This window comes from Phascolarctos cinereus, unplaced genomic scaffold, assembly GCF_003287225.1.
Source record: "Phascolarctos cinereus isolate Bilbo 61053 unplaced genomic scaffold, phaCin_HiC Scaffold_726;HRSCAF=1367, whole genome shotgun sequence".
NCBI classification, from domain to species: Eukaryota; Metazoa; Chordata; class Mammalia; order Diprotodontia; family Phascolarctidae; genus Phascolarctos; species Phascolarctos cinereus.
The window spans coordinates 398,234,890-398,262,002 of record NW_027556098.1 but is presented as its reverse complement, the minus strand read 5'-3'; the positions used below and the strand labels follow the sequence as shown (position 1 = coordinate 398,262,002).

The 27,113-nt window shown below is 38.8% G+C and overlaps 1 protein-coding gene across 2 annotated transcripts in view; it reads left to right on the top strand.

Moving 5' to 3' along the window:
* Positions 1-27,113, top strand: part of AJAP1 (adherens junctions associated protein 1) — a 270,071-nt gene that overhangs the window by 223,954 nt on the left and 19,004 nt on the right. Inside the window, exons 3-5 of one of the 2 annotated variants that reach the window (XR_002322171.2) lie at positions 20,271-20,358; positions 24,202-24,445; positions 26,835-26,966. Coding sequence is in view for 1 of the 2 variants with exons in the window: in XM_020975313.2 (XP_020830972.1) it covers positions 20,271-20,358; positions 24,202-24,436 (323 nt within the window). In the remaining variant the exon portion in view is untranslated. The remainder of the gene's footprint in view (positions 1-20,270; positions 20,359-24,201; positions 24,446-26,834; positions 26,967-27,113) is intronic. The other variant, XM_020975313.2, reaches the window with a different exon arrangement.

Here is a 27,113-nt window from a genome sequence, read left to right as displayed (position 1 = left end):
CAACCTTTCCGGTTTTGACAATATCTGTAGTCAATTTCTTGTCTCTCTGTGTTGGTTGGCTGGTTCATTTTCTGACCCTGTTCACCCTCCTCTGGAAAGTTCTGTGCCATCCAACTCAAAAGCTCTGATCCTGTGATCTCTATATCTCCTTCCAACTCTACATTCTAAATTCTTTATGGAGGTGTCGCCCCACTGAGGCATTCCCAGCTTGACTGTAATCCTTCTGTCCCCATGGGTGACATTATCTCCACTTGGTTGCATTTGGAAAGTCCACTCATACTTTATGTTCTCCTTCTCTGAGTATGGCTGGCCTCCTGGATCTGCCAAATGAGTAGTGGAAGATGCTGAGCATAGGATTCTGTTGTCTAGTGATGATGATCTCTCATATTTTTAGAACAGGCCTGCATGCAGTTGGTGTCAATTCTATTTAAGGATCTATTGGCTAGGGGGACCTTCATGGATCCAATTAGCTTTAGGTACTCTCCAAGCCTCAGTGCCTTTGTGAGGGACCTGACGCTCTGGGTTTTGGTTCATGTGTGCAAAATCCCTCACCTGGTTTTTTGCATCAATCCTTTGAATAGATTGAAGCATTTCCAAATCCATCTTGGCATTAGTAGACCAAGCTCTTTTTGTTTTGTCTTTTTGTTTTCTTACCAATGGCATTCACATTAGTTAAGTGTATGTGGAAGAGGATAGAAGAAAAGGGACATAGAAATATGGAAAGTACGTTTAGGAACGTAAGAGAGTGACTGAAGAACCCAACTTTGCAAAATTTCTGATCAATATCCTACTACTCAAACATGCCTGGGTGTCATGGAACTCCTAAGAGTCTGTCTGTATTATTGTTTTTGCTTGTGATGAGCATATAACATATGTACAATCTTCTTACGTGTTACAAATATCTGTGGAAACACTGCTTTTGGTGAAATGATTTTGCAGAAGTTAGTTCAAAGGCAATAATGTTATGATCAGCCAATCAAAAAAGAAAGAAAGAAAGAAAGAAATCGCCTAATATGTTCTAGGTACTATGCTAGACCCTGAGAAAACAAAGTCAAAAATGAAGCAATTTCTTCAAGAAGTTCGTGTACTATCTCTAATATTGTTGGAAGTGGGAGATATGTTCCTGGGAAGTGATTAATCAACAAGCATAAAGTGCATCTGTATGGGGGGGGTGTTGTTGTTGTTTTCCTCATGATGGGGGAAGAAAGGAGAAAAAAATAGATTTTTTTTAATAGAAAATAAACTTTAAAAAAAGAATCAAAACCAAAGGTCTCAAACGTCTTTAGATCTAAGATCTGATCACAGCTGGATCCTGGTAGTTCAGGAACTAAATCTCTCTGACTCTTCTTACAAAAGACACTTTAGGGTAATCACTGGGACAATGATTTTCAAATGGAAAGAGTTAAGTTAGAAGTTTGGTGGACTCTGGAATTATTTCTCTGGGTCTTTTCTTTGCCTTCATGCAATGAAGAAAAAAAATTACTACTTTTTAAACAGGGTTGCCATTGGCCTTATCACAGAAGCACATTCATAAACTGCTTGACACTATTACTGTGACACTGAGTAACACAAGAGAGAACAAAAAATCCAGTGGACCTTAATGATGAAATTTGCCTTGTCTGTGAGGATTGACTGAATGATCATAGATCCTGGGACCTCAATATTATGTGAGCGATTGTTTATCACATAGTAAGAATGTTATTATGGAGTTTAAGTGTTTGGAGCAACAACAAATAGCATATTCGTCACAGGAGAAGTCATAGCTTTTTTTGTTTTGTTTTGTTTTGTTTCGTTTTGTTTTTTGTTTTGTTCTGATCCTAAAAGAGTATCTTGGATAAAGCTGTACCTGGAGGGTTCTGTCTTTTATTTATTAGAGCATAAGCTTCTGGAGAGCAGGAACTGTTTGTTTTGTGTTCCTATGTATCCGAAGCAGTTAACTGTGCCACAGTGTGAGTATTTAATGTTTGCTTATTGATTTTTTTTTTTATGACTTCAGGGACAGATCTTTGAAACCTTCCCCTCCCCCATACAAATATAAATAATAGAATGTAAATAGAAGTAAAGAATGTTTACTTGAGGTCAGGATGGACCTCTGATTAATGATACTTGAGCTAATTCTTAAACTTCCTAGATTCCTGATGCTATTTCTCTAAACATATTTAACCCTTCCTAGTTTCCATAGTATCCCCAAACTTGACCTCTGATCTGCTTGACATATAATAAATACCTGACAGCTCCATCTACTTGGGCTTCATTTTCCTATATCTGTCATTTGTCCTCATTCTTCCCATGATGCAGTGGGAATTAGAACCAGGTTTGAATCCTGATGCAGTTGCATTTAGTTGTTTTCTTGGGCAAATCACTTCCTTGCTTTTGGAAAATTTCTTCATTTCTTGAATACTATTTCTCCATGTATAATACGAGAAGACTGGATAAGATGATCTCTGAGACACCTTCCCCTTTTAATTATATTACTTCTAATCAACCCCCTTTCAACACCCTTCTTTTCCAGGCACATTTCTGTACCTTCTAATACAAAACTCTGTATATATACATGTATGTATATGTATGTACGTATGTATACACACATACATTTGAGATATATACATTATATACACACACACACATACATCCCCAGGGGAAAGGTAATTAAACTCTTAGCATCCCTAGGCAACACTCTAAGACTACAATGTACAGATTAGTTGATAATCTGAATGGATGGATGGAATTTTCCATAAGGAAATAGGAGTTGCCTATGTGAATGAACGTGTCTGGAGACTATCAACACATATGTATATAATAATTTATATTTTATAAACACATAATTATTGACCCATTATATTCATTAAATGAGCATAGTCTTAGTGATGATTTTGTATCAGCAGCTGGGTGCAGTGGATAGAGCACTGATACTGGGATTGAGGACATTTGTCTTTCTGAGTTTAAATATGGCCTCAGACACTTACTGTTGTGTGACCCTGGGCAAATCACTTAAACCTGTTTGTTTGAGTTTCGTCATCTTTAAAATAAGCTGGAGAAGAGATGGAAACCATTCCAGTATCTTTGCCAAGAAAACCCCGAGTGAGGTCATGAAGACTTGGACGTGATTGAAAAATGGCTGAACAACAACTGAGATTGTCCATGTTGGGAATTAACTAACATAAAATAAAAAATCTGGATCCTCTTCCCTTACTTAATAAATACGTAATATCATAGATCTAGAGCTATAATAGTCTTCAGAGACCATTCTAGTCCAACTCCTTCATTCTTGGAGGAGGAAACTGAACCCTAGGGAGAATAAATAACTTCCCAAGATGTCATAGTAAACACCAAAGGCAACATTTGGACCTAAGTCCTTTGACTCTTTCCAATATGTTCTGTTGCTATCTCTATTCATCTCTGTCTCTAGTGGTGCTGGAGAAGACTTTTGAGTGTCCCTTGGACAACAAGGAGATCAAATTAGTCAATGATTAAAGAAGGTCAAATACTAAAGCTGAAGCTTAAATATTTTGCCTGCATAATGAGAAGATGAGACTCATTGGAAAACACCCTGATACTAGGAAAGATTGAAGGCAAAAGGAGAAGAGGATGGCAAAGGATGAGATGAGTAGATAGTGTCATAGAGTCAACGAACAGCAGTGTTGACAGACAGGATGAAAAGATTTGGTGTTCTCTGGTCCCTGGGTCACTAAGAGTTGGATATGAATGAATGACTAAGAGGTAACAACAACAGCAAAAACTAATATATATACACACACACATATATATTTACATATATATACGTATATGTATGTATGTATATGTATATATATGTATATGTATTATGTCGATGTGTATATATATATGTATATATATATATGTGTGTGTGTGTGTGTGTGTGTGTGTGTGTGTGTATCCATATTGTTATCTATCCACATCCATATCAGTACCTTCTGTATCTGTAGCTCTATATTAGACATACGTATCTATGTCAATTTTTTCCCTAAACCTATGATTTCATTAATGTAGGGAGCTACCAGTGAAGAAATGCCTTTAACAACACATAGCAAGACCTTTTCTTCACATTGTAATCTTAGAGAAATTTCTGAGAACCTAAAGCAACAGATAGTATGTGGAAGACCTGGGACTTGAACCCAGAGCTTTCTGACTTCAAGGCCAATCCTGTATCTACTACACCTCTCTTTTTCTCATATACACATATAATATATGGCATGTGTATACTTATTCTACATATATTATATCATTCTTTATCCATCATCTTTGTCAAGGGAAATTAATCATTATAATGATAATTTGATGAGTTAAATAAAGAAAAGCACCCTAGCATTGCCAGAAACAAACAAAAGTGAGTGTGAGGAGATCTAGATGCAGATTTGGCTTTTACACAACCATGTGACCTTGGACAAGTCATTTCACTTCTGTTGCCCTTAATTTCTTCATCTGTTCAATAGGAGAGTTTGACTAGATGCCTTTTAAAGTTCATTTCCACCTCTAGCCTTTTAATCTACTTATAAAGTGAAGAAAATCTTAGACAATCGCCAGGGCAGTGAGAGGTTAAAGTAATTCATTCCAGATCACACAGACTATGGAAGTGCTCACAAAAGATTCTAACGGGTCACATTTTGCTTCCTGAACTAGAACCACCATATTAATTCTTCTAGTGAATACTGGCTCTCTCATATCCTATCACGCCACACTAGGGGAGAAGTCAGTTCCAGTGAAATGCCAAAGTAATGGATTCTTCTGGGAACTGCACTTCATTTGTTGACAGTAGCATCCTGAACAAGGAGCAGTCCCAGTTATCCTTGTGATAAGGGGAGATCTTTCCTTGTTGGCATCCTGGCTCCAAGCCCCTGTTTCAGATGCACCTTCATATTCATTTTCTGGAAGCCTCCAATCTTTCATTTAGGCAATCATGCAGTCCTGTGTGCATAATCCTATTCTCCAGTAAAAGGGGAGGCAAAGTGCTAGTGACATATTTTTTCTGTGAGCATGCCAGATTTAGAAGATACATGGGCAGCAATCAGAGTCAGGAGATGCATAGAACAACTTTGAAATACTGCTACCATGAAGGACGGAGAGTGTCTGCTGGCTGTGCTCTAAAGGGATTGTTGTGAGCTTTGCCAGTCACTTTGTAGGAGAATAGCAGTAATAGTAACTAATGTTAGTGTCACTTTTAATAATAACCCACATTTCTATACTGCCTTGAGCTTTGCTGATCACTTAATTCTTCTTAGAATCTTTGGTTTCTTTCAAGATTAAGCTGAAAACACTAACTCCTATAGAAAGGTTTTATTGACTCCTCTCCCCCTTAATATTCTCCTTCCTACAATTACCTTTTACTCATCTATCTCTCATCTATTTATGATTTATATATCTAACATATATGTTGTTATTGTTGAGTTGTTTTCAGTTGTGTTCAATTCTCTGTGACCCCACTGGGAGTTTTCATGGCAGAGACACTGGAGTGGTTTACCATTTCCTTCTCTAGCTCATTTTATGGGTGAGTAAACTAAGGCAAATGAGGTTAAGTGACTTGCTTAGGGTCACACAGCTAGTAATAGTCTGAGGACAGATTTTGAACTCAAGGAGATGAGTCTTCCTGCCTCCAGGCCCAGGCACTTTACTTCTCCAATTAACTGCCTCACATCTGTGATTATCTATCTAGCATCTATCTATCAATCCTATTATTTATATAGCTAACATATACATGACATTTACCTATCTAGATCATTTATCTATCTCTGTAGTCTCTGTTAGAATGTTAGTTAATTAGGGGCAGGGATAGTCTCACTTTTGTTACTGTATCCTTAGTGCACGGGTTCCCCACCCCTGCCTCAGTGCTTAGCTTATTGCAAACACACAGTATGCACTTTATAAATGCTTATTTGCTTGACTACTAAAAATGGCCCTGTAAGTAAGAAGTTAAAGATTTAGCCTATGATGTCACTAATTTGAGGACTTCTCAGATGAGGAAACTCCCTCTATTAAGGCAATCAGCAATTAATCAGCAATTAACTTACACTTTAGAGAGTTGCCTAGGGCACTGAGTAGTTGTGATTTGCCCCAGGTCACAGCCAATAGCTATCAAGACCCAGAGATGGGTCTTGAACTCAGGGCTTCCTGTTGGCAGATCTCTATCTACTGTGCCATGGTCATCTTTCAGAAGCAGGAGTTCGATATTAATATGCCCATTTTAAAGATAAGGAAACCCAAACTCAGAAGGGTTAAGTGCTCTGCCCATGGCTACATGACCAAGAAGTATGAGATGTGCAATTTCATCTAAGGTCTTTCTGATTCATAGCTCAGCATGCTATCCATTATACCATTATCATTTCTCTAATGAGATTCATTTCCATTCAGTGTGCATTTATCAACCATCTACATTGTGTAGAGTCCAGAACTGGCGATATAAATAGTAGATGGTTGATAAATTCATACTGAATTAATTTGATGGTCTGCTTGTTATAATGGATAACATGACCCTGAATAATAATGATGATGATGATGATAATCAACTAACATTTATATAACACTTAGCATGTGCCAGTCACTGGGCTAAGCACTTTAATAGCAATAACACGTAATATTTATATAGCACTTAGTAGGTTCCAGGCTTTACAATTATGTCATCTGATCCTCGTAACAATCGTGGTAGAATACTATTATTATCCCCATTTTGCTGATGAGGAAAGTAAGACAAGTAGAGATTAAATGACTTGCAAAGGGCCACATTGCTATTAAATCTTAGGCAGAATTTGAACTCAGCTCTTCCTTACTCTAAGCCTAGCGCTCTGTTATTGTTGTTTGTCCTCAGTTTTCAAAAGGGATTAAAGATACCAATGAGGGTGATGTCCTGACATGCATGTGAATTGGATTTAAGTGAGACAGAGTTGCTCAAATTCATCAGCCTCACCTTCCTCCTGTTGTACCACTGTGATCAATGAACTTACCTTCTTCTTGAAAATGGGGAGGTATAGATTTGATATTTACTCTTTTATATACTCAGCAGTACCCATAGCCTGCTGCCACAAAGTGATTGGTACCCTAAAAATGCATGATTTATCATGCCTTCTCTATGCAGACAAAAATATAGCTTGGAGGGGTTAAATCCTCAAAAACATCCTTATCTTTATCTTAATATTGAGGTTAGACTTTTTTTCCCTACCCCTAGCTCACATGGGACAGGTAGGTAGCACAATGGGTAGAGCATGGGACCCGGAGTCATGAGGATCTTAGTTCAAATCTAGTCTCAGACCAGCTATGTGACTCTGGGGAAGTCACTTAACCCTGTTTGCCTTAGTTCCTCAACTGTTAAAAAAAAAACCAAACAAACAGCTGGAGGATAAAATGGCAAACCCCTCCAATATCTTTGCCAAGAAAAACCCAAATAGAATCACAAAGAGTCAGACATGACTGAAACAACTGAAGGACAACGATGAATGTCCAAGTGTTTATTTTTTTATTGTTATTTTACTCTTTATTTATTCTCTTTAACAATGGACAGCATTTCTTATTTGGCTTGGCTTGGTCTAATGAAACTTTGCCCAAGCTCTGAGATGGATGATCAACTTCTCCATCAATCTTCAGGATCTGATCTCATTACAAAGCATCACAAACATAACCATAAAGCCCTAATGATTGATGTATAACTCGGTAATCTGCCTGTCCCCATCCATTATTCCAAGCATAATTTTTCATTTTATATATATGATAGCTGAGTCTCGGATACGTTAGTATACAATGACAATTACCAGAAGCAAAAAAGGAGCCCTAAATAAATGGGATGGATGATCTTTGTGAGGGAAAAGGAGAGAAAATCCCCACAGCACAGTTCCAAAATCTAATATTTTGCCTAAATTTCAAAATAGCTGAAAAAAACTCCGATTCTACATTGACCTTGGCTCTGGAGGCATTTATTTTGTTGATTTTGCTGTTGTTTTAACCCAAATGGATATGCAGAGAAGGGCATGCTACAGTGGAAAGCACTCTGAATTTGGCGTCAGTGAATATGGGTTCAAATACTAGCCCTTCCATTTGCTATCTATGAGACCACGAGCACAAGTCACTTCTTTTCCCTTTGCAGAGGAGTAAGAATTTAGAGTAGATGACTTCTTATATCTCTTCCAAGTCTAGACGTATGATTCTTGCTTCTGACTTCTTAAAAGTTGGAGAATGTGATGTCACATTAGCCTTGAGTCTACAATGCATGGCACAGTACTGCGGAAAATGCTTTGGATTAGTACTTAGTGAATAAAGGTTCAAATCCCAGCCCTTCCATTTACTAGCTGTGTGACCTTGAGCAAGTCTCTTCATTTTCAAAGGCCTCAGTTTTCTCATCCAAAAAAGTGAAGGATTTAGAGAAGATGACTTCTAAAGTCACTTCCAGGTTTAATCCTGGGGTCCTTTGATCTTGTCCCCCTACTTGACACTACTGTCAACTGCCAGGCGCTGTTGTTGTGATATGTTCATCCTTCACTTTAAAAAAGGACCAATGACATCACAGGGTGTTGTCTGGACTTATTTGTAAGTTTTTTAAGTGAGACAGAGTTGCACAAAATTGTCAGCTTTACTCTCTCTTGTGATTTATTAAAGTCCAGTGGCAAGATGAAAATTAGGGCGACTGGAGATGTCTCAAGATGCAGTAGATGACATTGGAATCTTCAATGTTTGGCCAAGCTTTGAGAGCTCCAAAGTGCCTGCTTCAGTCACCTTCACTGCCATTGGAATAAATTATTTTCATCCACCCATTCCATGGAGCATGTCTTTGTTTTCTTGGGTAGACAACCCCCTAACACACAGGGTCGGGGATGGTGTGTTCAGGGAGAACTAGGACCTCTGACGTGAAAGCTTGCCAAGCCCTTTTCAGGGCTTCTCACCTACTTTTGATGTCCACTTCTCATCCCACTGTTACTTGTGTCTCCAATGATCTGCAACATACATGACGGTCATACCCCAGTTGAATCATCTTGGTAGACAGGCTAAACCAAATTGAGGGAAACTGATCCTATTCTGAGATAATGCCTTTTACGAGGTCAGTGGATTGTTTAATTCCTACTGATGTGGAAAAACAGAATACATAAGCTCACTCTTCCCTAAGGAAACACTATACCTTGTGCCTTTTGTTCATGACATTTCCTCTAGGTTAAATACCTTATTTAATCCCTCCAGGAATGAGGACGTGACAATCCCTCTCTACTCTGATTTCATCAGATTATATCTAGAATACTGTATTCTTTTCAGGGAACCACAGTTTAAGAAAGGCACTGATGAACTGGAGACTATTCAAAGGATGGCAGCCAGAATGCTGGAGGGGCTCAAGTGCAAGTCACCTTGGGGAGAGTTTAAAGTTCTAGGGATCTTTATTCTAAAAAAGAAAAGGCAGAGGGATTAAAGGGGACAGATGGAAAAACATGACATATGTCATCAATTACTTGAAATATTGCCTTGTGGAAGACAGGTGTGACTTGTGTGTTTTCAAAGAATAGAATAAGGAAAAATGAAAGGAAGTAACAAAGAAAATAATTTATGAATGATATGACAGAATTTTAGGGTGAGAAGGCATCTCACTAGACATCTAGTCTAGCCAAAATTTCAAAAAAAAAATCCTCATTGCATAACATCCCATAAGTCATCATTCAACACCTACTTGAAGAATGGTGTCTTGACTTTTGACAGGATTAATTTGGTAATCTTTTCCTAGCTTCCCAACACCAGGAATCTTTCTTGATCAAGGGATCCTTGACAGAGGGCTTGACAATTTAGTACCTTGATGACAGGCAGATACAACATAGCTCAATCCTAGTCAAGAGATAGGACAGTGGACAGAAGGCTAGATTTGCAGCCAGAAATCTTGGGTTCAAATCTTTGCTCTAGGGTCCTAACTCCCAATGTATTGTTAGACAAGTCACTTTCTTCACCCCTCTGGGCCTCAGTTTGATAATCTGTAGAAAAAGAGGGGGATGGGTAAGTTAACTTCTTAGTAATCTTCTATCTTTGTATCAATGATATTTTTATGGCCATGAACACTCAATTATTGTTGAATTCCTGTGTCCTTGTGGTACCTGAGTATGCATTAGGAATGGTAGCTATAAGGAAGAATCAATCAATCAATGAACACACATTCACTAAGAACTTAATCTGTGCCAGATATTGTACTAGGCACTGAGGATACAAAAGACAAAAAAATAAGATGTTCTATATTCTCAATGAGCTAACATTCTGAGAGTAAGAAGGAACAAAAAGCAGTAGCTTTTGTTTAGGTAAAGAAACATGAGTGTGTATGGGAGCCAGCCTAATGGATGTTTTTTTTTTTTATCATCAAACCCCAGCTTTCAAAAATAGATCAAACTGCCTGGCTAGTTCTTACCACCTGAGATTGCAGAGTATTTACTTCTCAGCTATTCCCTTTCTTGTACATAATCTTATTGGACCATGCCCGACACTGGTGTGATTTCACTCCTCTCTGGGTAAAGGATGGGCTCTTTGAGGTTAGGGATTATTTTTATTTTGTTATCGTATCCTCAGTATATAGCACAGTTCCAGGTACTTTGTAGGTACTTACTAAATACTTGTTTATTGAATTTTTGATTGATTAATCCTCAAGAGGAAAAAGAGAATACACACATTTAAACACACACAATCTAAATCCTACAAGTAGTGCTGGGAATGTCCAAATTAATCAGCCTTGTCAAAGGTGATGTTAGATGCATCTGTTTCGACATTTTATTGGCTTCCTTCATTTGTTCTACAACCCCATTTTGGGTAGCCAGGAAAGGGAATATCTCAGCTAGTAACTTAAAGCATACCCTATTTCAGGAGTCTATCTAAAGTAAATTCATGCGTAGCACCGTCTGTGGGCTCATTGTCCCAATCACAACTCTCACTAGTAGGCTGGGTCCTCAGAGGGCCACTGACTGCTATTCCCATTAAGTTTCTAGGGAAATAAAAGAGGAGACGGAGTTTCTAATATGGTCATTCATGAGCCCCCACTAGTGTGCTTTCCAAAATCATTTGGCCAGTTAGCATTTCCCCAAGATCAATTAATCAACATCAATAATATTTGCATGTCTAATGAGAAGGTATAATAAGGTCTGAAATGCAATAACTATTGCTTTCTCCTTAACAAAGCTACTGGATCCCTGGGGAGAGTTAAGTTAAAATATTGCTATAAAACAACCCCCTAAATTCTAGTACTTTTTGGTCCTGGGATTTTTTTTCTCTATTTGAGGAATTCACTTCTGCTGAATGGCCTATGGATATTCAAATGGACTCCCTTTGCTCAGGTGGTCTAGTTCCTTGTTGGGGTAGATCAAGAAAGTCAGTCTTCAGGACTTCTACAATGGTGTCCTCAGCACACTCAGCTGATGCTTCCACCAACCCTGAGACTCTGTTTTCTTTGGGCCCTCAGATCTTTTTGATGCTCCTGCTGGTTTTGTGGACACTACCATCTCAGGATATTCACTCACCTAATATCAGAAAAGAAGGAATTTATCAGAAGGAGAGGTATCATGTGCTCTCAGACATATGACAGCTGGGTGGGGAGATAAGGGATCCAGAGGTGCTACCCTGCACCCTACCCTCGATCGATATTAATTCATCCTCAAAAACTATCAGAGAAGAGAGGGAGAAATAGCCTACATGAGCCTTTTGTATGTACATACAGTTGTAGCCCAGCAGCCAATTAAAGATTTGTTTGTCATCTCATTGTCAGAGGATACCTGTTCGTGCTCTGAAGTGGGAAGAAGGGCCTCTCTATTACTCATGACAAGAAGCAGGCTCACTAAACCTCATGCAGAGTAGAACCAGGCAAGGCATATTATGAAGGCCTTAAGTGATAGCCCTCATCAGCTAGTCTCCTCATCACACTTAAAAAATGTACCCACTTATGTATTTTTTGATAATATGGTAAAGGATAGTAGAAAAAAATGGAATATCTCTCTTTCCACAGTCATTCTTCATCTCCACTTCTTAGATGCTACTTCTTAAATGATTTTTTTTTTTACTTTTCTTATATTCCCAGCACTTAACACAGTGTCAGACACTATAAGCACTTAATGAATGCTCCTTGACTGACTGAGTGACTGATTCTTTTGCTTCCTTCTAGAATCGGCTCAAAGGTCCTCTTCTAAGGTACAGCTTTCGTGATTCCCTTGGATATTAATATTTCTCCATCTTAAAATTATCTCATATGAAGTCATATGTTTATATATACTTCCTCCACAGTAGAATTTCACAATAAGTTTCTTGATGACGGGGACTGTTTAAAATTTTCTCTTTGTATCTCTGACATTTAGCACAGTGCCTTGTATCTAGCTGATATGGAATAAATCCTTGATGAATTGAATTCAATTGATTGGCACACCATATCTCTAAATAGCTAAATGGAAAAGGATAGTCCACCATCCTTATGGATAAAGGGGAAAAAAATTGCTTACATGGGGAAAAGCTCAGTCTTTTGGGATCAAAAGGCTTTTATATATTGTATATCATTTATATATTGTATATCATTTTATATATTGTATATAATTTATATATTGTATAACATTAAAAAACACACACATCGAACAAACATGTATTAACTACCTGCTGTGCCTGGAGCATTGATTTAAGTACAGAAATATCCAGTGTAGACAAAACAATGTCCATGCCATCATGGAATTTATAAGCTAGTAGGGTGACATGCTTAAATAACTGGATCATTTCTTTAGCTACCTTTCCAAAACCACATTAGGTGTTTATCTATTGCTGAAGATTGGGATTCCTCTCAGTTAATTATCATTTAAAATTCATGTTTCATTAGATCGTGAGCTCTTTGAGGGTAAGGACTATCTTTTCCCTCTTTTTGTATCCCTAAGACTTAGCACAGTGCAGGAAATACAGCAGACACTTAGTGTATGTTTGTTGATTGATTTATCAGTCAGAAAAGGCAGCCAGGTATAGCAGATTGATCCTTGACTCTGGAGTCAGGAGGCCTGGGCTTAATTGCAGATTCATTTGCTAATTAGCTGTATGATCATGGGAAAATCTTCACGGTGTAGCAGGAAGATGAAATCCCAGCTCTGTCCTATATTATCAGTGAGACCTTGAGCAAATCACTTAACCTTTTGGGGGCTCAGTTTCCCCAGGTGTAAAATGACAAGGGTTAGATGAGCTGACCTTTAACATCCATTCTAGCTATAAATCTTGGAGTTTATGGACTTGTTGGAGTCTCAGTTACCTCATCTGTAAAATGAGTATCATAATACTTATACCACACACTTTATAACAGTATTTCAAATATCATCGGACATAAGTGATTTATATGGACAAATTGTTTCTTTTTTGCCTACATAGCCCCAAAACCTAGGGCAATGCTCAGTATATAGTGTGAACTTCTACATACTGTTAAACAGAACTGAAGCAGAAATGGTTTACAAACTTCAGAATACTTTATAAATATGAGTCATTATATTTATATAGAAATATCAATTCTACCAGGCTTTGTTGGTAGTGGGAGTCTACATGTCAATGAATATATTTTAATTTTGCTCTTCCAATGTGCCTAGTATTCTGTCAGCATAATGCCTGATGTATTGTAGATGATTGAATAAATGCTGATATGTGTGTATGTGCATATATGGATATATCTATATATGTATATGCCTGCATGTTTATGATATCTATGTATATGGATACCCTACAAAATTTTCAAAGTGCCTAATAATTAATCAATAAATAGACATTTATCCAAGCATCTACACTACATTAGACACTGTGCTAGCACAATACTAGGCACATAGGAAAAGTGATTTTGTATTTTATATATAAAATACCAGTATTTCTTCTATATCAGTATAGCATGCTATATTGATAGGGGCTGAACCTGTGTATAAAGAACTCCCTAATGAGGAAACTACATCTACCTGCTCTTCATCTTACAGTCTTAGGGAATTATCTAGAGAGTTGAGAGATTATGAGACTTGGTTAGGGTCACCCAGGCAGCATGCGTCAGATATGGATCCTGAACCCAAGTTGTCTTGTTCTCTGAGGCATGATAGGGATGATTTTGGAGGTACAGGTTGGAATAGAGAAGTCCTGGCAATCTGAGCTTTCATGATTTGGGGACTTTCTACCACTTGTGTCACACTCTCCTCACGCACTCACCATAGATCACATTTTTTTTTTTTGGTGAGGCAATCAGTGTTAAGTGACTTGCCCAAGGTCACACAGCTAGTATGTGTCAAGTGTTTGGTCTGAGGCTGGATTTGAACTCAAGTCCTCCTGACTTCAGGGCTGTTGCTCTATCTACTGCATCACCTAGCTGCCCCCACATTTTTTTTTAATCCAAAAATTCAATTCAAGCATTTCTTACATCCCTACTACATGGCAGGCACTATACTAGGTAGCACAATGCTGGGCACATAGAAAGAGTTCGATTAACATATATTAACCAAGAAGGGAAGAATCTCTCTACCAATGAGTCTATTTTATAACATGTTTCCATTAATATAATAACTCATCTTTATGTAGTATTTGAAATTTTATGACATGCTTTCAATTTAACTCCATTCAAAAGGTATTCATTAAACCACTGGGGCAGTTGCTGGGGATATCAAGACTCAAATAAAAGGATCCCTCACCTCAAGGAGTTTCCAATCTACTGATGTGAGAAATGAAAGAGAGAGAGAGAGAGAGAGAGAGAGAGAGAGAGAGAGAGAGAGAGGAGAGAGAGAGATTATGGAAGGATGTATATATGTGTGTGTGTGTATGTGTGTGTGTGTGTGTGTGTGTGTGTGTGTGTGTGTGTTACATTAGCTACAGCAAGCTTCCAGCTCCTCCCAAGTGTCTATCTGAAATCACCCAGAAACTTTAGCTTTGGAGTACCAGCTCTAAATGCAAATGACATTTCTGTATTAGCTTCTATTCTTTTGAAAGGCAGTATTTTTCCTGTAGGCTCAAGATGGAAATCCCTTACCAAACATAACAAAAGCATATAAGAGGGGGAAAAGAATTAAAATTATTTCCATGTCATGCCAACTCTTAATTATTTATTAACAATTTCTCTCCATCAGATGACCTCCAATGGAGAGGTAACATCTGTTTGCAACATTGTGTCTTTGGGAGACAGCCAGCAAAGTCATTTTTGGATGAAACCTGCCATCAGGAAATCCATACGTGTATTGGGCAAACAGATGCACAAACAGCCCATAACAAAAAAACAAAACAAAAACAAAAAATACCATGGCAAGCTCAGACACTTTTGTGAGGAAGGGATATGGTGGGTAGAATATTGCCTCAGGGCAAAGGACATCATTAGGAAAGATCATAGATCATAGATCACAGATCATACAACTTCAGCGTTGGAAAGGGGCTCAGTGGTGATCACCGGTCCTAGTCCATTCCTTATCTGAAAAGCATCTCTATTACAGCACACTACAATTATCCTTCCCACATTGTAACTTTCTCCATTGTGGTTTCCATGTATCATGGATCAGCATAAGAAATTAAATGGGAATTTTGGGGGAGTTTTGCAGAAGCCACAGACTACATGGAAAGGTCAGCAGATGACATAGAAAAAGTTTAGAAATTCAGAAACGTATTACATATATATATAATATTATGTAAATTATATATTTTACGTATATACATACAAAGATATGTATACATATTGTTGTATAATATCCACATATTTTAGCTTTTTATACCATAATAATTTAGACTTCTTCTCTGGTACAAAGAGTGGGCCAAAATATTTCACCTGGATTTTCCAGATCATGGGGCACTAATCCCCCTCCCCTCCAGATGTGAAAGGGATAACTGCGAAGCATTCATCCAGTCTCTGTCTCTCCAGCTATTCAATTCAATTCAACAAGCCTTCATTAAACATCTATTATGTGAGGAGCATAGTGCTAGATGGCAGTAATACAAATGTGAAAAAAAAACCCCTGCCATTGTCTTCCCATTCTCTTCCATATCCACAATAGCTTACATTTTTAAAAATTCAATATTTAATTCAAGCATTTGCTATAGCCCTAGTAAATGGGAAGTACTCTGCTAGGACATTTAATACATGTTAACCAATTTAGGTAGACTCTTTATGTATAAACCCTGTGCAATTTACATCATTATATAATATAACAGCTCATATTTATATAGTGTCCCAAAATTTAGAAATCATTTCTGACTCAGTTCCATTCAACAATAATGCAAAAGTCCTCCCTAGCTACCTGTCATTTTGCTGGGCAATGAAAATAAAAGGGTACAAATGAGGCTATCCTTGTACTCCACTTGCTTCCCTCCAATGGCATCCAGTAATGTGTTATTGATGCCATTTAACAGATGACATCAAATGTTGGTAGATAGATGTCATACCCTACCTTAAATCTTCTCTTCTCCAGAATAAACGTCTCCTCTTCCCCTAGTTCTTTTAACTGTGCTTTCTATGAAATCATCTAGATTCCCTTCCCCATCCTAGTCATCCTCATCATCATGCTTTCTAGCTTATCAGTACCTTGACTAAAGTTCCAACCCCAGAACCAAGCACGATCCTCCAGATGTGGTTCAGAATACTATAAGGTTATTATCTCTCTGGACTTGGATGATGTTTCCTGATGGAGCTCCCCCTCAATATTCTCAGCTGCCTTATCACCCTGGTGACATATATACATACATACATACATACATACATACATATATATATATATATATATATATATATATATATATATATATATATATTTTTTTTTTTTTGCAGCAGTCAATCAAATCCCCAGGGGTGGGGAACCTGAGTCCTCAAGGCCACATGTGGCCCTCTAGGTCCTCAATGGGATACTTTGACTGAAGACCCTTAGAACAAGGAATGTCAAATGTTCTGTGAAGTTTGGATTCAGTCAAAGGGTTGAACTTGAGGACCTAGAGGGCCACATGTGTCCTTGAGGCCACAAGTTCCCCACTCCTGCCCCAGATAATTGTCAAACTGCCACGTTTTCTCCCATCTTGTACTTCTAAAAGTATTTTTTCTCCTCTAAGTTTAAGACTTTACATTTATTCCTATGTAATTTTGCCTTCTTAGATTTGGCCCAAATTTTGAGTATGTCAAGGTTTTTTTTCTTCTTCTTTACAAGTAAACCAAGAGAGTTTCCATCTGTAGTCTGACAAGCAAGAAGCTCTTGTGATCAATAGTTGATTAAAAAGTCTCTCTAATAACAAAGGTGGAAGTCTTTGGAGGCATGATTTTAGGGGTGTGATGGGTTAAGATGAAAAGGAAGATACTGAGGAGGAAAGAGCTACTCCCTGAACTTCAGGTTTACACTTATTGGGAGAATGATATATTTCAGACTCCTATCATTCCTTACATGTGCCATCTCTGCCTAGGTTTCATTGCACATTTGTGAAGTGGATAAAGTATTGTTCTAAATTTGGAGCCAGGTAGACCTGAGTTCAAATCTTGCCTCAGATGCTTACAAGTAGTATGACACAGGACAAAACACTTCAATTCTTTCTGCCTCAATTTCCCCATTTATAAAATGAGGATAATAATAGCATCTATCTCCTGGGATTCTTGTAAGGATCATATGTGATAATACTGCATGTCTGAAAAAATACTTTGTTCAGTTTTAAGGCTGAGATCCAAGCTGAACAATATCTGTTTGGATCCTCTGGATATGTTAACCACTTTGCAAACCTTCAAGTATTAAAAAATAATAGATGTCATCATTGCTATTGTCACATCAGCATCAGCATCTTCATCATCAACCCACCTGGGACAATCACTAGTTGTGTCACCCTGGGAGCACTTAATTTCTCTCAGCCTCAGTTTCCTCGTTTAAAAATGTGAGAGCTGGGCTTGAGGATCTCCAAGGTTCTTTTCAGCTCTGAATGTTTGCTCATAGGATCCCTGATCACAGAGTCACAGAATTACAGAAATAGAAGACACTTTGGTACTCCTACATGTCAATCCATACCCATAATCCTCATTACCTAATAAATGATTGAAAGACCTTTAAAAAGGGAAAATCCCTTGCCTTTCACAGCAGCCCCTTCCCAAATACTTTGGGATAGCTCTAATGCTTAATTTTGTTTCATTTTATTTTCCTAACTTCAAGCCTACATGTGCTTTTTTGCAGTTTCCATCCAGTGCTCCTGTTTCTTCCCTCTGGAAGCCAAACAGGACAACTCCAATCCCTCGTCTATGTACAAGTTATTCATATGCTTAGAGCACATGTGGCAAAAAGGGTAACTCATGGCCCTTGGAAGTTCTTTCAGTGTAAGAACTTTCTTCCTCCTTTCATGACCCTCCATCCCCGTTGTCCATTTCAGATATGATGGAGCTTTCTTTTTTTTAAAATTTTTATTTATTTATCTATTTATTTATTTATTTGTTTATTTGTTTGTTTTTATGACGGGGCTTTCTGCTGGCCTCCTCACAGAGTACTGAAGTTCTCAGGTTCTCTGCTTCTTGAAATTATTTTTTAAAATTACTTTTTTTAAAATTTTTAGGCAATTGGGGTTAAGTGAGTTACCCAGGGTCACACAGCTAGTAAGTGTCAAGTGTTTGGTCTGAGGCCAGATTTGAACTCAGGTCCTCCTGAATTCAGGGCTGGTGCTCTATCCATTGCACCACCTAACTGCCCCTCCTTGAAATTACTTTGTATATGCTTTGAATTTATTCACTTGGTTATCTCTCTCCAATATAGTAGAATGTAAGTTCCATATAGATGAAGACTGTTTCTTTTTTGTCTTTGTATACCCAGGAGGCCTTTCATGGTCCTGTAAATTGCTGGTATTTTCTCAGCCAAGGTTAATGTGTATCTGCCTCATAGTCAGCTTGTATGTACCTCTTTTTCCTTTTTCCCTCCCTCCCTCCTTCTCCCATTCTTTCTTTACATCTCTCTCTATGTGTATCTCTGTCTCTCTTTCTGTGTGTGTGTGTGTGTGTGTGTCTGTCTGTCTGTCTGTCTATCTTTCTGCCTTTTTCTCACTCTTCAAACTGGCACTGTGTTATTGATCTGTAGCATACAACACAACATTCCCTGTACTAAGATTGCCTTGCAGTTCCTTGGAGTGCAAAATATAGCTATGAGCTAACCTTTTTGCCATATGTGCTCTAAAATTGAATCTACTTTTCTTGGGACACTGTGTGTATGTGTACACACATGTATGTCTGTGTGTATGAACAGACAGACAGAGACAGATGTGATATACACGTGCTGTTATTGTTCAGCTATTTCCAATCATATCCGACTCTTCATGACCCCATTTGGGGTTTTCTTTATAGAGATACCGGAGTGGTTTTCCATTTCCTTCTCCAGCTCATTTTACAGATGAGGAAACTAAGGCAGAGTTAAGTGACTTGCCCAGGGTCACACATATAATAAGTGTCTGAAGCCAGATTTCAACTCAGGATGGTTAGTGTTCCTTACTCCAAATCTAGCACTTCACCTACTGTGCCATCTAGCTGCCTGCTGTGCATACATGTATATGTATATACATACTTCTTCATAGGAACATGTATGTGATGTGTGTATGTACATGTGCATGTGTGCCTGCATGTTGTGTGTGTGTGCATGTGTGTGTTGTGTCTTCTATTTGAACCTCAGCTCCTTGAGAGCTCACTTTTCCCCTCCCCCTCACTTTTCCCAGCATCTAGAGCATAACAACCGTTTTATAAATGCTCATTTATATGTTAATTGGATTGTTTCCCCAATACCACAGCCAGCCACTTGCACAGAATAGGACATTGCAAACATTTGTTGATTGGTGGGCACTTACCTGAGACCTGTTGCATTGAAGCTGCTTTTGAGTAAGAAGAGATTGGGCTAGAAATGAGGAATCTGCCTCCATATCCAGGCTTCTTCCTACTCTCCTCCTTATCTCATGGTAAAATAGGATGAAGATGAAGGGGATGAAGAAAAATCAGTAGTGGTGTGAACTGAAGGGTTGGGTTCTGGGAAAGGGAGAGTTAGTGAGGGTCGAAGACACTGAAGCCAAGACCTTTGCCAGGGGCTTCTGTGGGTCTTTGATCTCAGTATCATGCAGCTGGTGTCCAACAGTGTCTTAGAAAGGGGAACACTTAGGTGGCTGTCATCTTCTCTAATTTGCAATGTGACACATTACTACAGAGAAATTTGAAGACTGGTCATGAGTTACACCTAATTATTTTGTTTTTTAACCAAGTACCAGTAATGTATTTGTTTCACTTTTAAAAATTTGCCTTCATTTTTTGCTCATTAATTTCATGGATATCCCTCCATCTCCCCTTTTCCCCCCTTTTCTTTCTTTTTTTACAGGTCTGGCTGTCCATCAGATAATAACCATCACTGTCTCCCTCATCATGGTTATAGCTGCTCTGATTACAACTCTTGTCTTAAAAAATTGGTAAGGACCCTTCTGGCTTGGGGAAAGCAGGGTAGGGTGGCTATCTTTGGAAGCCCCTGGGCCTTGGGGAAAATGTATGCTAAGCAGTTGTTTGAAGAGTGCTGGATTTGAGGTAAGGAAGACCTGAATTCAAATCCCTCTTCTGACACTTAATAACTGGGTGACCTTGGGCAATCCACTTTACTTCTCCAAGTCTCAATTTCCTCCTTTGTAAAATGAGGGCAGTGGACTGGATGTCCTCCAAGGTCCCTTCCAGCTCCAGACCTATGAGAACACAATTCATTCCACTGTTTGTCAAGGCACGTAGGAAAAAAAGGAAAAGAAAAGTGTCATTACTGCTACTACCATTATTATTTTCAATTTCCAAATCCGAGTGTTCTTTCTAGCTGATTCCCCAGCATCTAAACTTGTTGGCCTTCTCTGCTGAGACTCCTTGGGCTAGTTATTATTTTGAAGCTACTCCTGCTATTTAGGGCAAATCAATCTGCCCCATGGCTCCCTCAGCAGGAGCTGTACTGAGCAGCAACCGTATTCAAATGGCTTCTCAGATGCCTTGCTGCTTGTGTTCCCAAACCCTCCTGTCTGATCCAAAAGCAACTTGTAAAAACAAGAACCAGGCCAGCCTGCCAGTTCAGTGGTTATTATTTCCTTTTTTACCTTCTCCAAACCTTTAGTGAATGTTCCCATGCTCCCAGTGAGATTCCCCTAACATATGACTCTCCCTCTGTTCTGTCCCCCTCTCCCCTCCATTCTGTCTATCTACCCTTCCCCAACACATGGGTTCTTGAATGATTACATCCACTTTGCTTGTTTAATTTACTCCCTGGTTTTTCCTTCGACATCAGCTCTGCAAATAGTGAAATAGGTTAGCTCTTAGCTTCAGGCATCCCTGCTTTTGCCTGTTTCCTTATGGAAATTGGCCTACTTTGAGGTCAGATTTGCTGGGTGTTATGTATCTGCCATCACCACTTCCCCACCTGTATCACTGGGGAAATTGGGCAAAGCACTGGTTCACCTCACTCTTCACAAAAGCACTTTGGAAGCCCCTCTAATATCTCCCCCACCCCCAATTTGCAGGTAGTTATTCTTCTAGAAAATGTGTTCCCATTATCCCTTCAAAGCTCAGTTCTCTTGTAGTGTAATGTACCTAAATGAGCCCCTTGCTATCTCCAGAAAATAACCTAAAAGAAATTCTGGATGGTGAGCGTAAAGGGCATACAACCCCCTGAATAAGAGGAGTAGGAAGGGATCTAGTTAATTATTCAGTTGATGATGGGATTAGAAAGGCAGCACCAAATATCCAGGGTATCACATAGCCACAGAGCATAGAAGAATGAGGGAAGGGAACTTCCTTGATACCTGTAAAAAATCCCTGTGCCCATAGAGCATTGCCTGTAAACAAATGAAAGGCAGCCAGGCAAAGATGTATAATGGTGCTTGCTAGGTAGAGGTCAGCCAGATTGGCAAGTTAGGAATGATTTGAGTCCACCTTGGTCTACAGATCTGTGGAGGGAGCTTTCTGATATGTGAACAAAAAGTAGCATCCATTGCTCTGTATCCAAAGTAATGTTCTGTTACCAAAAGAGGTTTCCAATGGGACTCAGGTGAAGCCCAAATGGAGATGAGAAGTGCAATTCCATAAAAGGGTTTGCTTGTCACCTTTGAGTTTCTTTGGGAAGCCTCTGCAGATCAATGGGTTAATGTCCCCAGGATTGGAAATGGGGAGACAAGCAAGCTAGGGAACTCCAGAATGGATGGAAAATCCATCTACTCTTTCCTGATGGATAAGTGAGTTAGAATTCATACACACACACACACACTCTCTCTCTCTCTCTCTCTCTCTCTCTCTCTCTCTCTCTCTAATACCAACGCACTTTATGAGGATTTTCATATTATTAAATTTGTTTTTTCAAAAATCACTTTTAGGATAGGGAAAGTAATAAAGATCTGTCCTGCCCCAGGAGTCACGGCCACTCCCTTCCACCACCTCCACCACAGTCACCTGAAGAAATAAAAGCATTGAATAGTTACGACATGCAAGGAGAAGGAAGAGTGGCCATATGTTACCCTTCCTGCTGCCAACTTCATCATTCTCCAGAGATCTAAAACCCAGACTACAGAATAGCAGCATATTATCTGAGGGGGCAGGAAAAATGGCCCAATGGAAAGAGTGATCTTTCAGGACCTGCAATCGGAGGACCTGGGTTTGGCTTCTGGCTCTGCTGTATACATTTTTGTCTTGGATGGTCAATTTCTCCCTCTAGTCTTCAGTTCTTCATGTATAAAATGAGGGGCTGTAACTCTAAGCCTACGATCTAGGAGTGTAATATTGAAGAGCATGTCCTACTAAGTGTTCCATTTGAACAATTACCTTCTCAGGCAGTTTCCTCCCTAGTCTTTTGTCTTCCTTTTCCCACTGCTGTGGGCTGCTCAGAGGAGACCGTCATGGATGGAGTACAGAAATCTAAAAAATGGCAGATATCATTGATATTTTCCTACTGGCAGGCTAATGAAACTTGCTCTCTCTCTGCCTGGCTCCAATATTACATACCATGAAGGAGACTGCATCACAAATTGTCTACTTCATTCTAAAGACTACGGAAACTTTTGAATTTTTTCTTATCCCTTCTTGCTGCAAGATGCTGAAGAAAGAAAAGATTACCAGTTGCCACCTTATAAGTACAGATTGAGTTCTTTCTCAAAATCGTAAGGGTAGGATAAGAAGTCAGATATGTCATATAGCTATATCATACAGCTTATCTACATATGTTATATTGTTAGAATGGAATCTAGCTTCCAACTTGGGGGCTCTGGACTAAAAATAAAGAAATCTGAAGTTATAAAACATCCCCCATATGCATATATGTCTGCAAAAACATCCATATATATTTGTGCATATGTATTCATGTATGTGTATATGTACATTTATTCATCATGCACATATACTCATATACACATATAAATCTGTATATCCCTACACATACATGCATACATGCTTGTGCATGTACGATATGCATAAACATACACATATATGTATGTATATGTGTGTATAAAAATATATACACGTGACTGGCAGTACTTCTTCTAGCACATTGGGCCTTGATGGTCATGCTCATACTCTAGGCACCAGTCTTCCTGTCCTATCTGTTTATGCAGACATATATGCATATATGTATATAGATACGTGTGCACGTATATATGCACACAAATACACAAATACATTGCTAAGTGTGTATATATGTGTATTTTTTGTATGTGTGTGTGTATATATATATATATATATATATATATATATATATAATATAATATATATATATATATATATTATATTATATATAATATATATATTCATAATTTGGGGCTTCCAAAATGAATTACTGAACCCCTCTCATGCTATCTCCAATGTTTCTCAACTATCACAGACTAATTTGGTAGCTAGTTACCTATCCCAATTATTTGTCCCACCGAGGCCTCAGGAAGGGAAAGCATGTTAACGCCATTGTTCTTACGGACACACTTTGAGCAAACACAACTCCAGCTTCTTGATAACATGGCTAAAGCACTCATCTCAATAATTCTCCCTGCCATAATGGCTCACATTTAAATTTCAAATTCGATAGAAAAAAATAAAGGGAGCTGATTGCTTAATTGTCATTGAGCCTTCTGAAGAGCTTGGGAATTATAATTTAATATTAAATGATGTATAATTAATGCTTTGCAATGAAGGCCCTGCGTTCAAATGGTGATGGTGTCTTTGTATATTTTGTTACCCCCTCATTCCCTGTCCTCCCAAACCCACAATCCTATTCCCCACATGCCCAACTTCGCATCGTTCTCCCTTAGCTGTGCACAAAGTGGAAACACTCGGAGAAACAGTCACCAACGGAAAATCAATCAGCAAGAAGAAAGTTGCCAAAATCTGACGGATTTCACTCCTGCCCGTGTGCCCAGCAACTTGGATATATTTACCGCCTATAATGAAACCCTGCAGTGCTCACATGAGTGTGTTAGGACCTCTGTGCCCGTGTATACTGATGAGACTTTGCACCCAACTGGGGAGTATAAAAACCACCTTTAATGGAAACAGGTAAGTTTAGCCTTGGAGCAAGTGCAGTTGAGTCTTGCGATACTCGTGGCAGATCCCATGCCATGTGGATGAAGATCTGCTTGTGTTCCCAAAATGTGACTCCTATGTTCAGGTTTTATAGAAAGGCTAATTAGGCAAATAGCTACTGCCATGCTCTGCACATAAAGCTAACTATAAGAAGCATAGTTAGGTCTTTTTTTTTTTTATCAATACCCTCTTCTCTCCTAAAGACTTTTAACCAGCCAAATTTTATTCCGGATTCAAAGGGTTAGAAGGAATCCTATGAATAATAGTAGCAATGATAGTATTGGCAATTTACATTAATATAGCACTTCCTGGTTTGCAAAGGCGAAACACAATGGCACTCTCCTGGTATGGGGCTTTACAGTGTATGCTGTTGCCATCCCCAAGAGTTCAAATGGCAGCCTTGGATTTATTGGTCTTTTAGCTATAAACAGATTATTATTGTCCACTCCCTGAACCAGGAGCTGTGGGTCTCTATCAATGAAATATCATCAGCAGCTAAAGTTAAAATGTCAAGTACCAACCAGTCTGCCTTCCTATATCTATTTTGATTAAATGCTGCTACAATTTATTATTGAGTTCTCCTACTTATGCTTTCAAAAATTATGCCATCTAACCACCTCAAAAATATTCACTGGTATTTTCTCATTATAGATCTGAATTTGGCACCCAAAGATTTATCCAGAATCAAATTAAAATAATTATTATAGGCAAATAGCCTGAAGTAGTCTGTTTAGTTATCCTAGAAGATAGGGGGCACAGTAGATAGAATGTTGGACTAGGAGTTAGGAAGACCTGGGTTCAAAATTGGCCTCTGATACTTAGTAGATATGTAAGCCTGAGAAAGTCAGTTCATCTCTCCTAGTATCTATTCCCTCATCTGTAAAATAAGGGCATTGGAATCAATAGCATCTACAAGCCCTTCTAGGTTTAAATATATGATCCTTTGATCCCATGAGTCTGTGTTACCAAACTGAGAGTATGTTAATAGTCAATCAAAAGAGATGCTGACTTAGAGGCCAGGAGGACTGGTGCTTAAGGTATGAGCATGACCAGAGAAGTCCAATGGCTATAGCATAAAACAGGAAATGCTCCTATTGCTAGCCTTTTGGAAATGGTCAATGGTGGGATGTATAGGTTGAAATCATGTTGTTTGTCCATTCGAAGGCAAATTATCCCAGGATGCTTTTAGGACTAACTGCTTGAGAATTTCACCAACATTGTCCCATAGTTTAATGTGTTTTCTTGTCTAATCAACCCAAATGAGCATTTTATTTTCCTTCCCTTTTTTCTCTTTAGTGGCTTCGTGCCACATGCATTCTTTCTCCTGTTTCTCTCCATGTTGGAGTCTCCATTATGTTCATTACATAAAACCCTTCTTCTCAGAATAGGTATCCGAGGAGCAGCAGCCCCCAATCAATTGTTTTGCTCAACACCTTTTGAAATCCCCTTCAGAAATCCTGGGAGCTTGAATTCTCCAGGCTTGCAGAGGGCTGAGTAGATAAAAGAATTGAAAGAAAAAAAGGATTTTCAAACCATTTCATCGAGTGTTTTTATTTTGTTTTTTATTTGTGTGTGTGTGTATGTGAGTGTGTGTTGATTCAGACATGTACTACAGGCAACCAATGCTGGGGTCTCATGGGGTGTGGAAGCGAGGTGTAGATCTTTTGGGTTCTGTTCTGTCCCACTATCATTCTCACATCTGTGTTTTATCAGGCACATCATTGCTATCTCTAGTCTGCTTTGTCTGGAATCTCCTATAGGGGAGGGGAAAAAAAAACACATTGGTTGGAACAGGGTTCACTGCTTTTTTTTTTTTCCCCTAAGGTATTGCTTTGTTGGACTCTGCACAACCTACCCCCTATTGGCCTGGGGAAAATATCAATGAAAAGTGACATGCCATAGCAATGCTTGCCAACTGGCATACATTTGAAACTCCTTCTATGTCCCAGACTTCCGGGTTGTTGGCCTTTCCTTAAGGCACAAATTGAGAGAGAACATAGATTCTAAGAGAAGAAATACTTGGGAAGATGACATCACTCTGGTGGAACCCACCCTTCTGGCCCACTACATAGTATCCTAAATGTCACAAGGCTCTTAGGCCTGTTATCCTTTCATGTTTTTCAACTGGGATTTGGAGGGGAAATAACTAACTGGTCAGAACAACCCTCTGGTTGGGGAATAAGACATATATTTTCGCAAAAGAAAAGCCAAGAGCCAATCCAAAGCATTACGTTAGATGGAATTTTCATTTTCTTTCTTTCTAAAGAAGCTAGTTTTGCTTTTCTTGAAGCAGGCCTGACCTGGCTTGCCTATTGTGTGTTATGTACCAGCACGCGCAAGCCTATTTTTCTGCTCGCTGCAGACCTTCTTCTTCTGATCGACATCTAATTCCTGTGGCCTTTGTGTCTGAGAAATGGTTTGAAATCTCCTGCTGACTGGCCGAAGTCTCTTTTACTTCCTGGGGGCAGGGCAGACGCCATGTGTCTATTTCCTGGTACGTACACTCTTAAGACATTATTATGGTCCCTCTTCCCTCCTCCCAAACCTCTTACTTTCTATCACTTTAAGAAGTTCTCTACCCATGGAGAACCTATAACCATATTAGCCACTACATGAAAACTAGGTGACTGATCATTTTGTT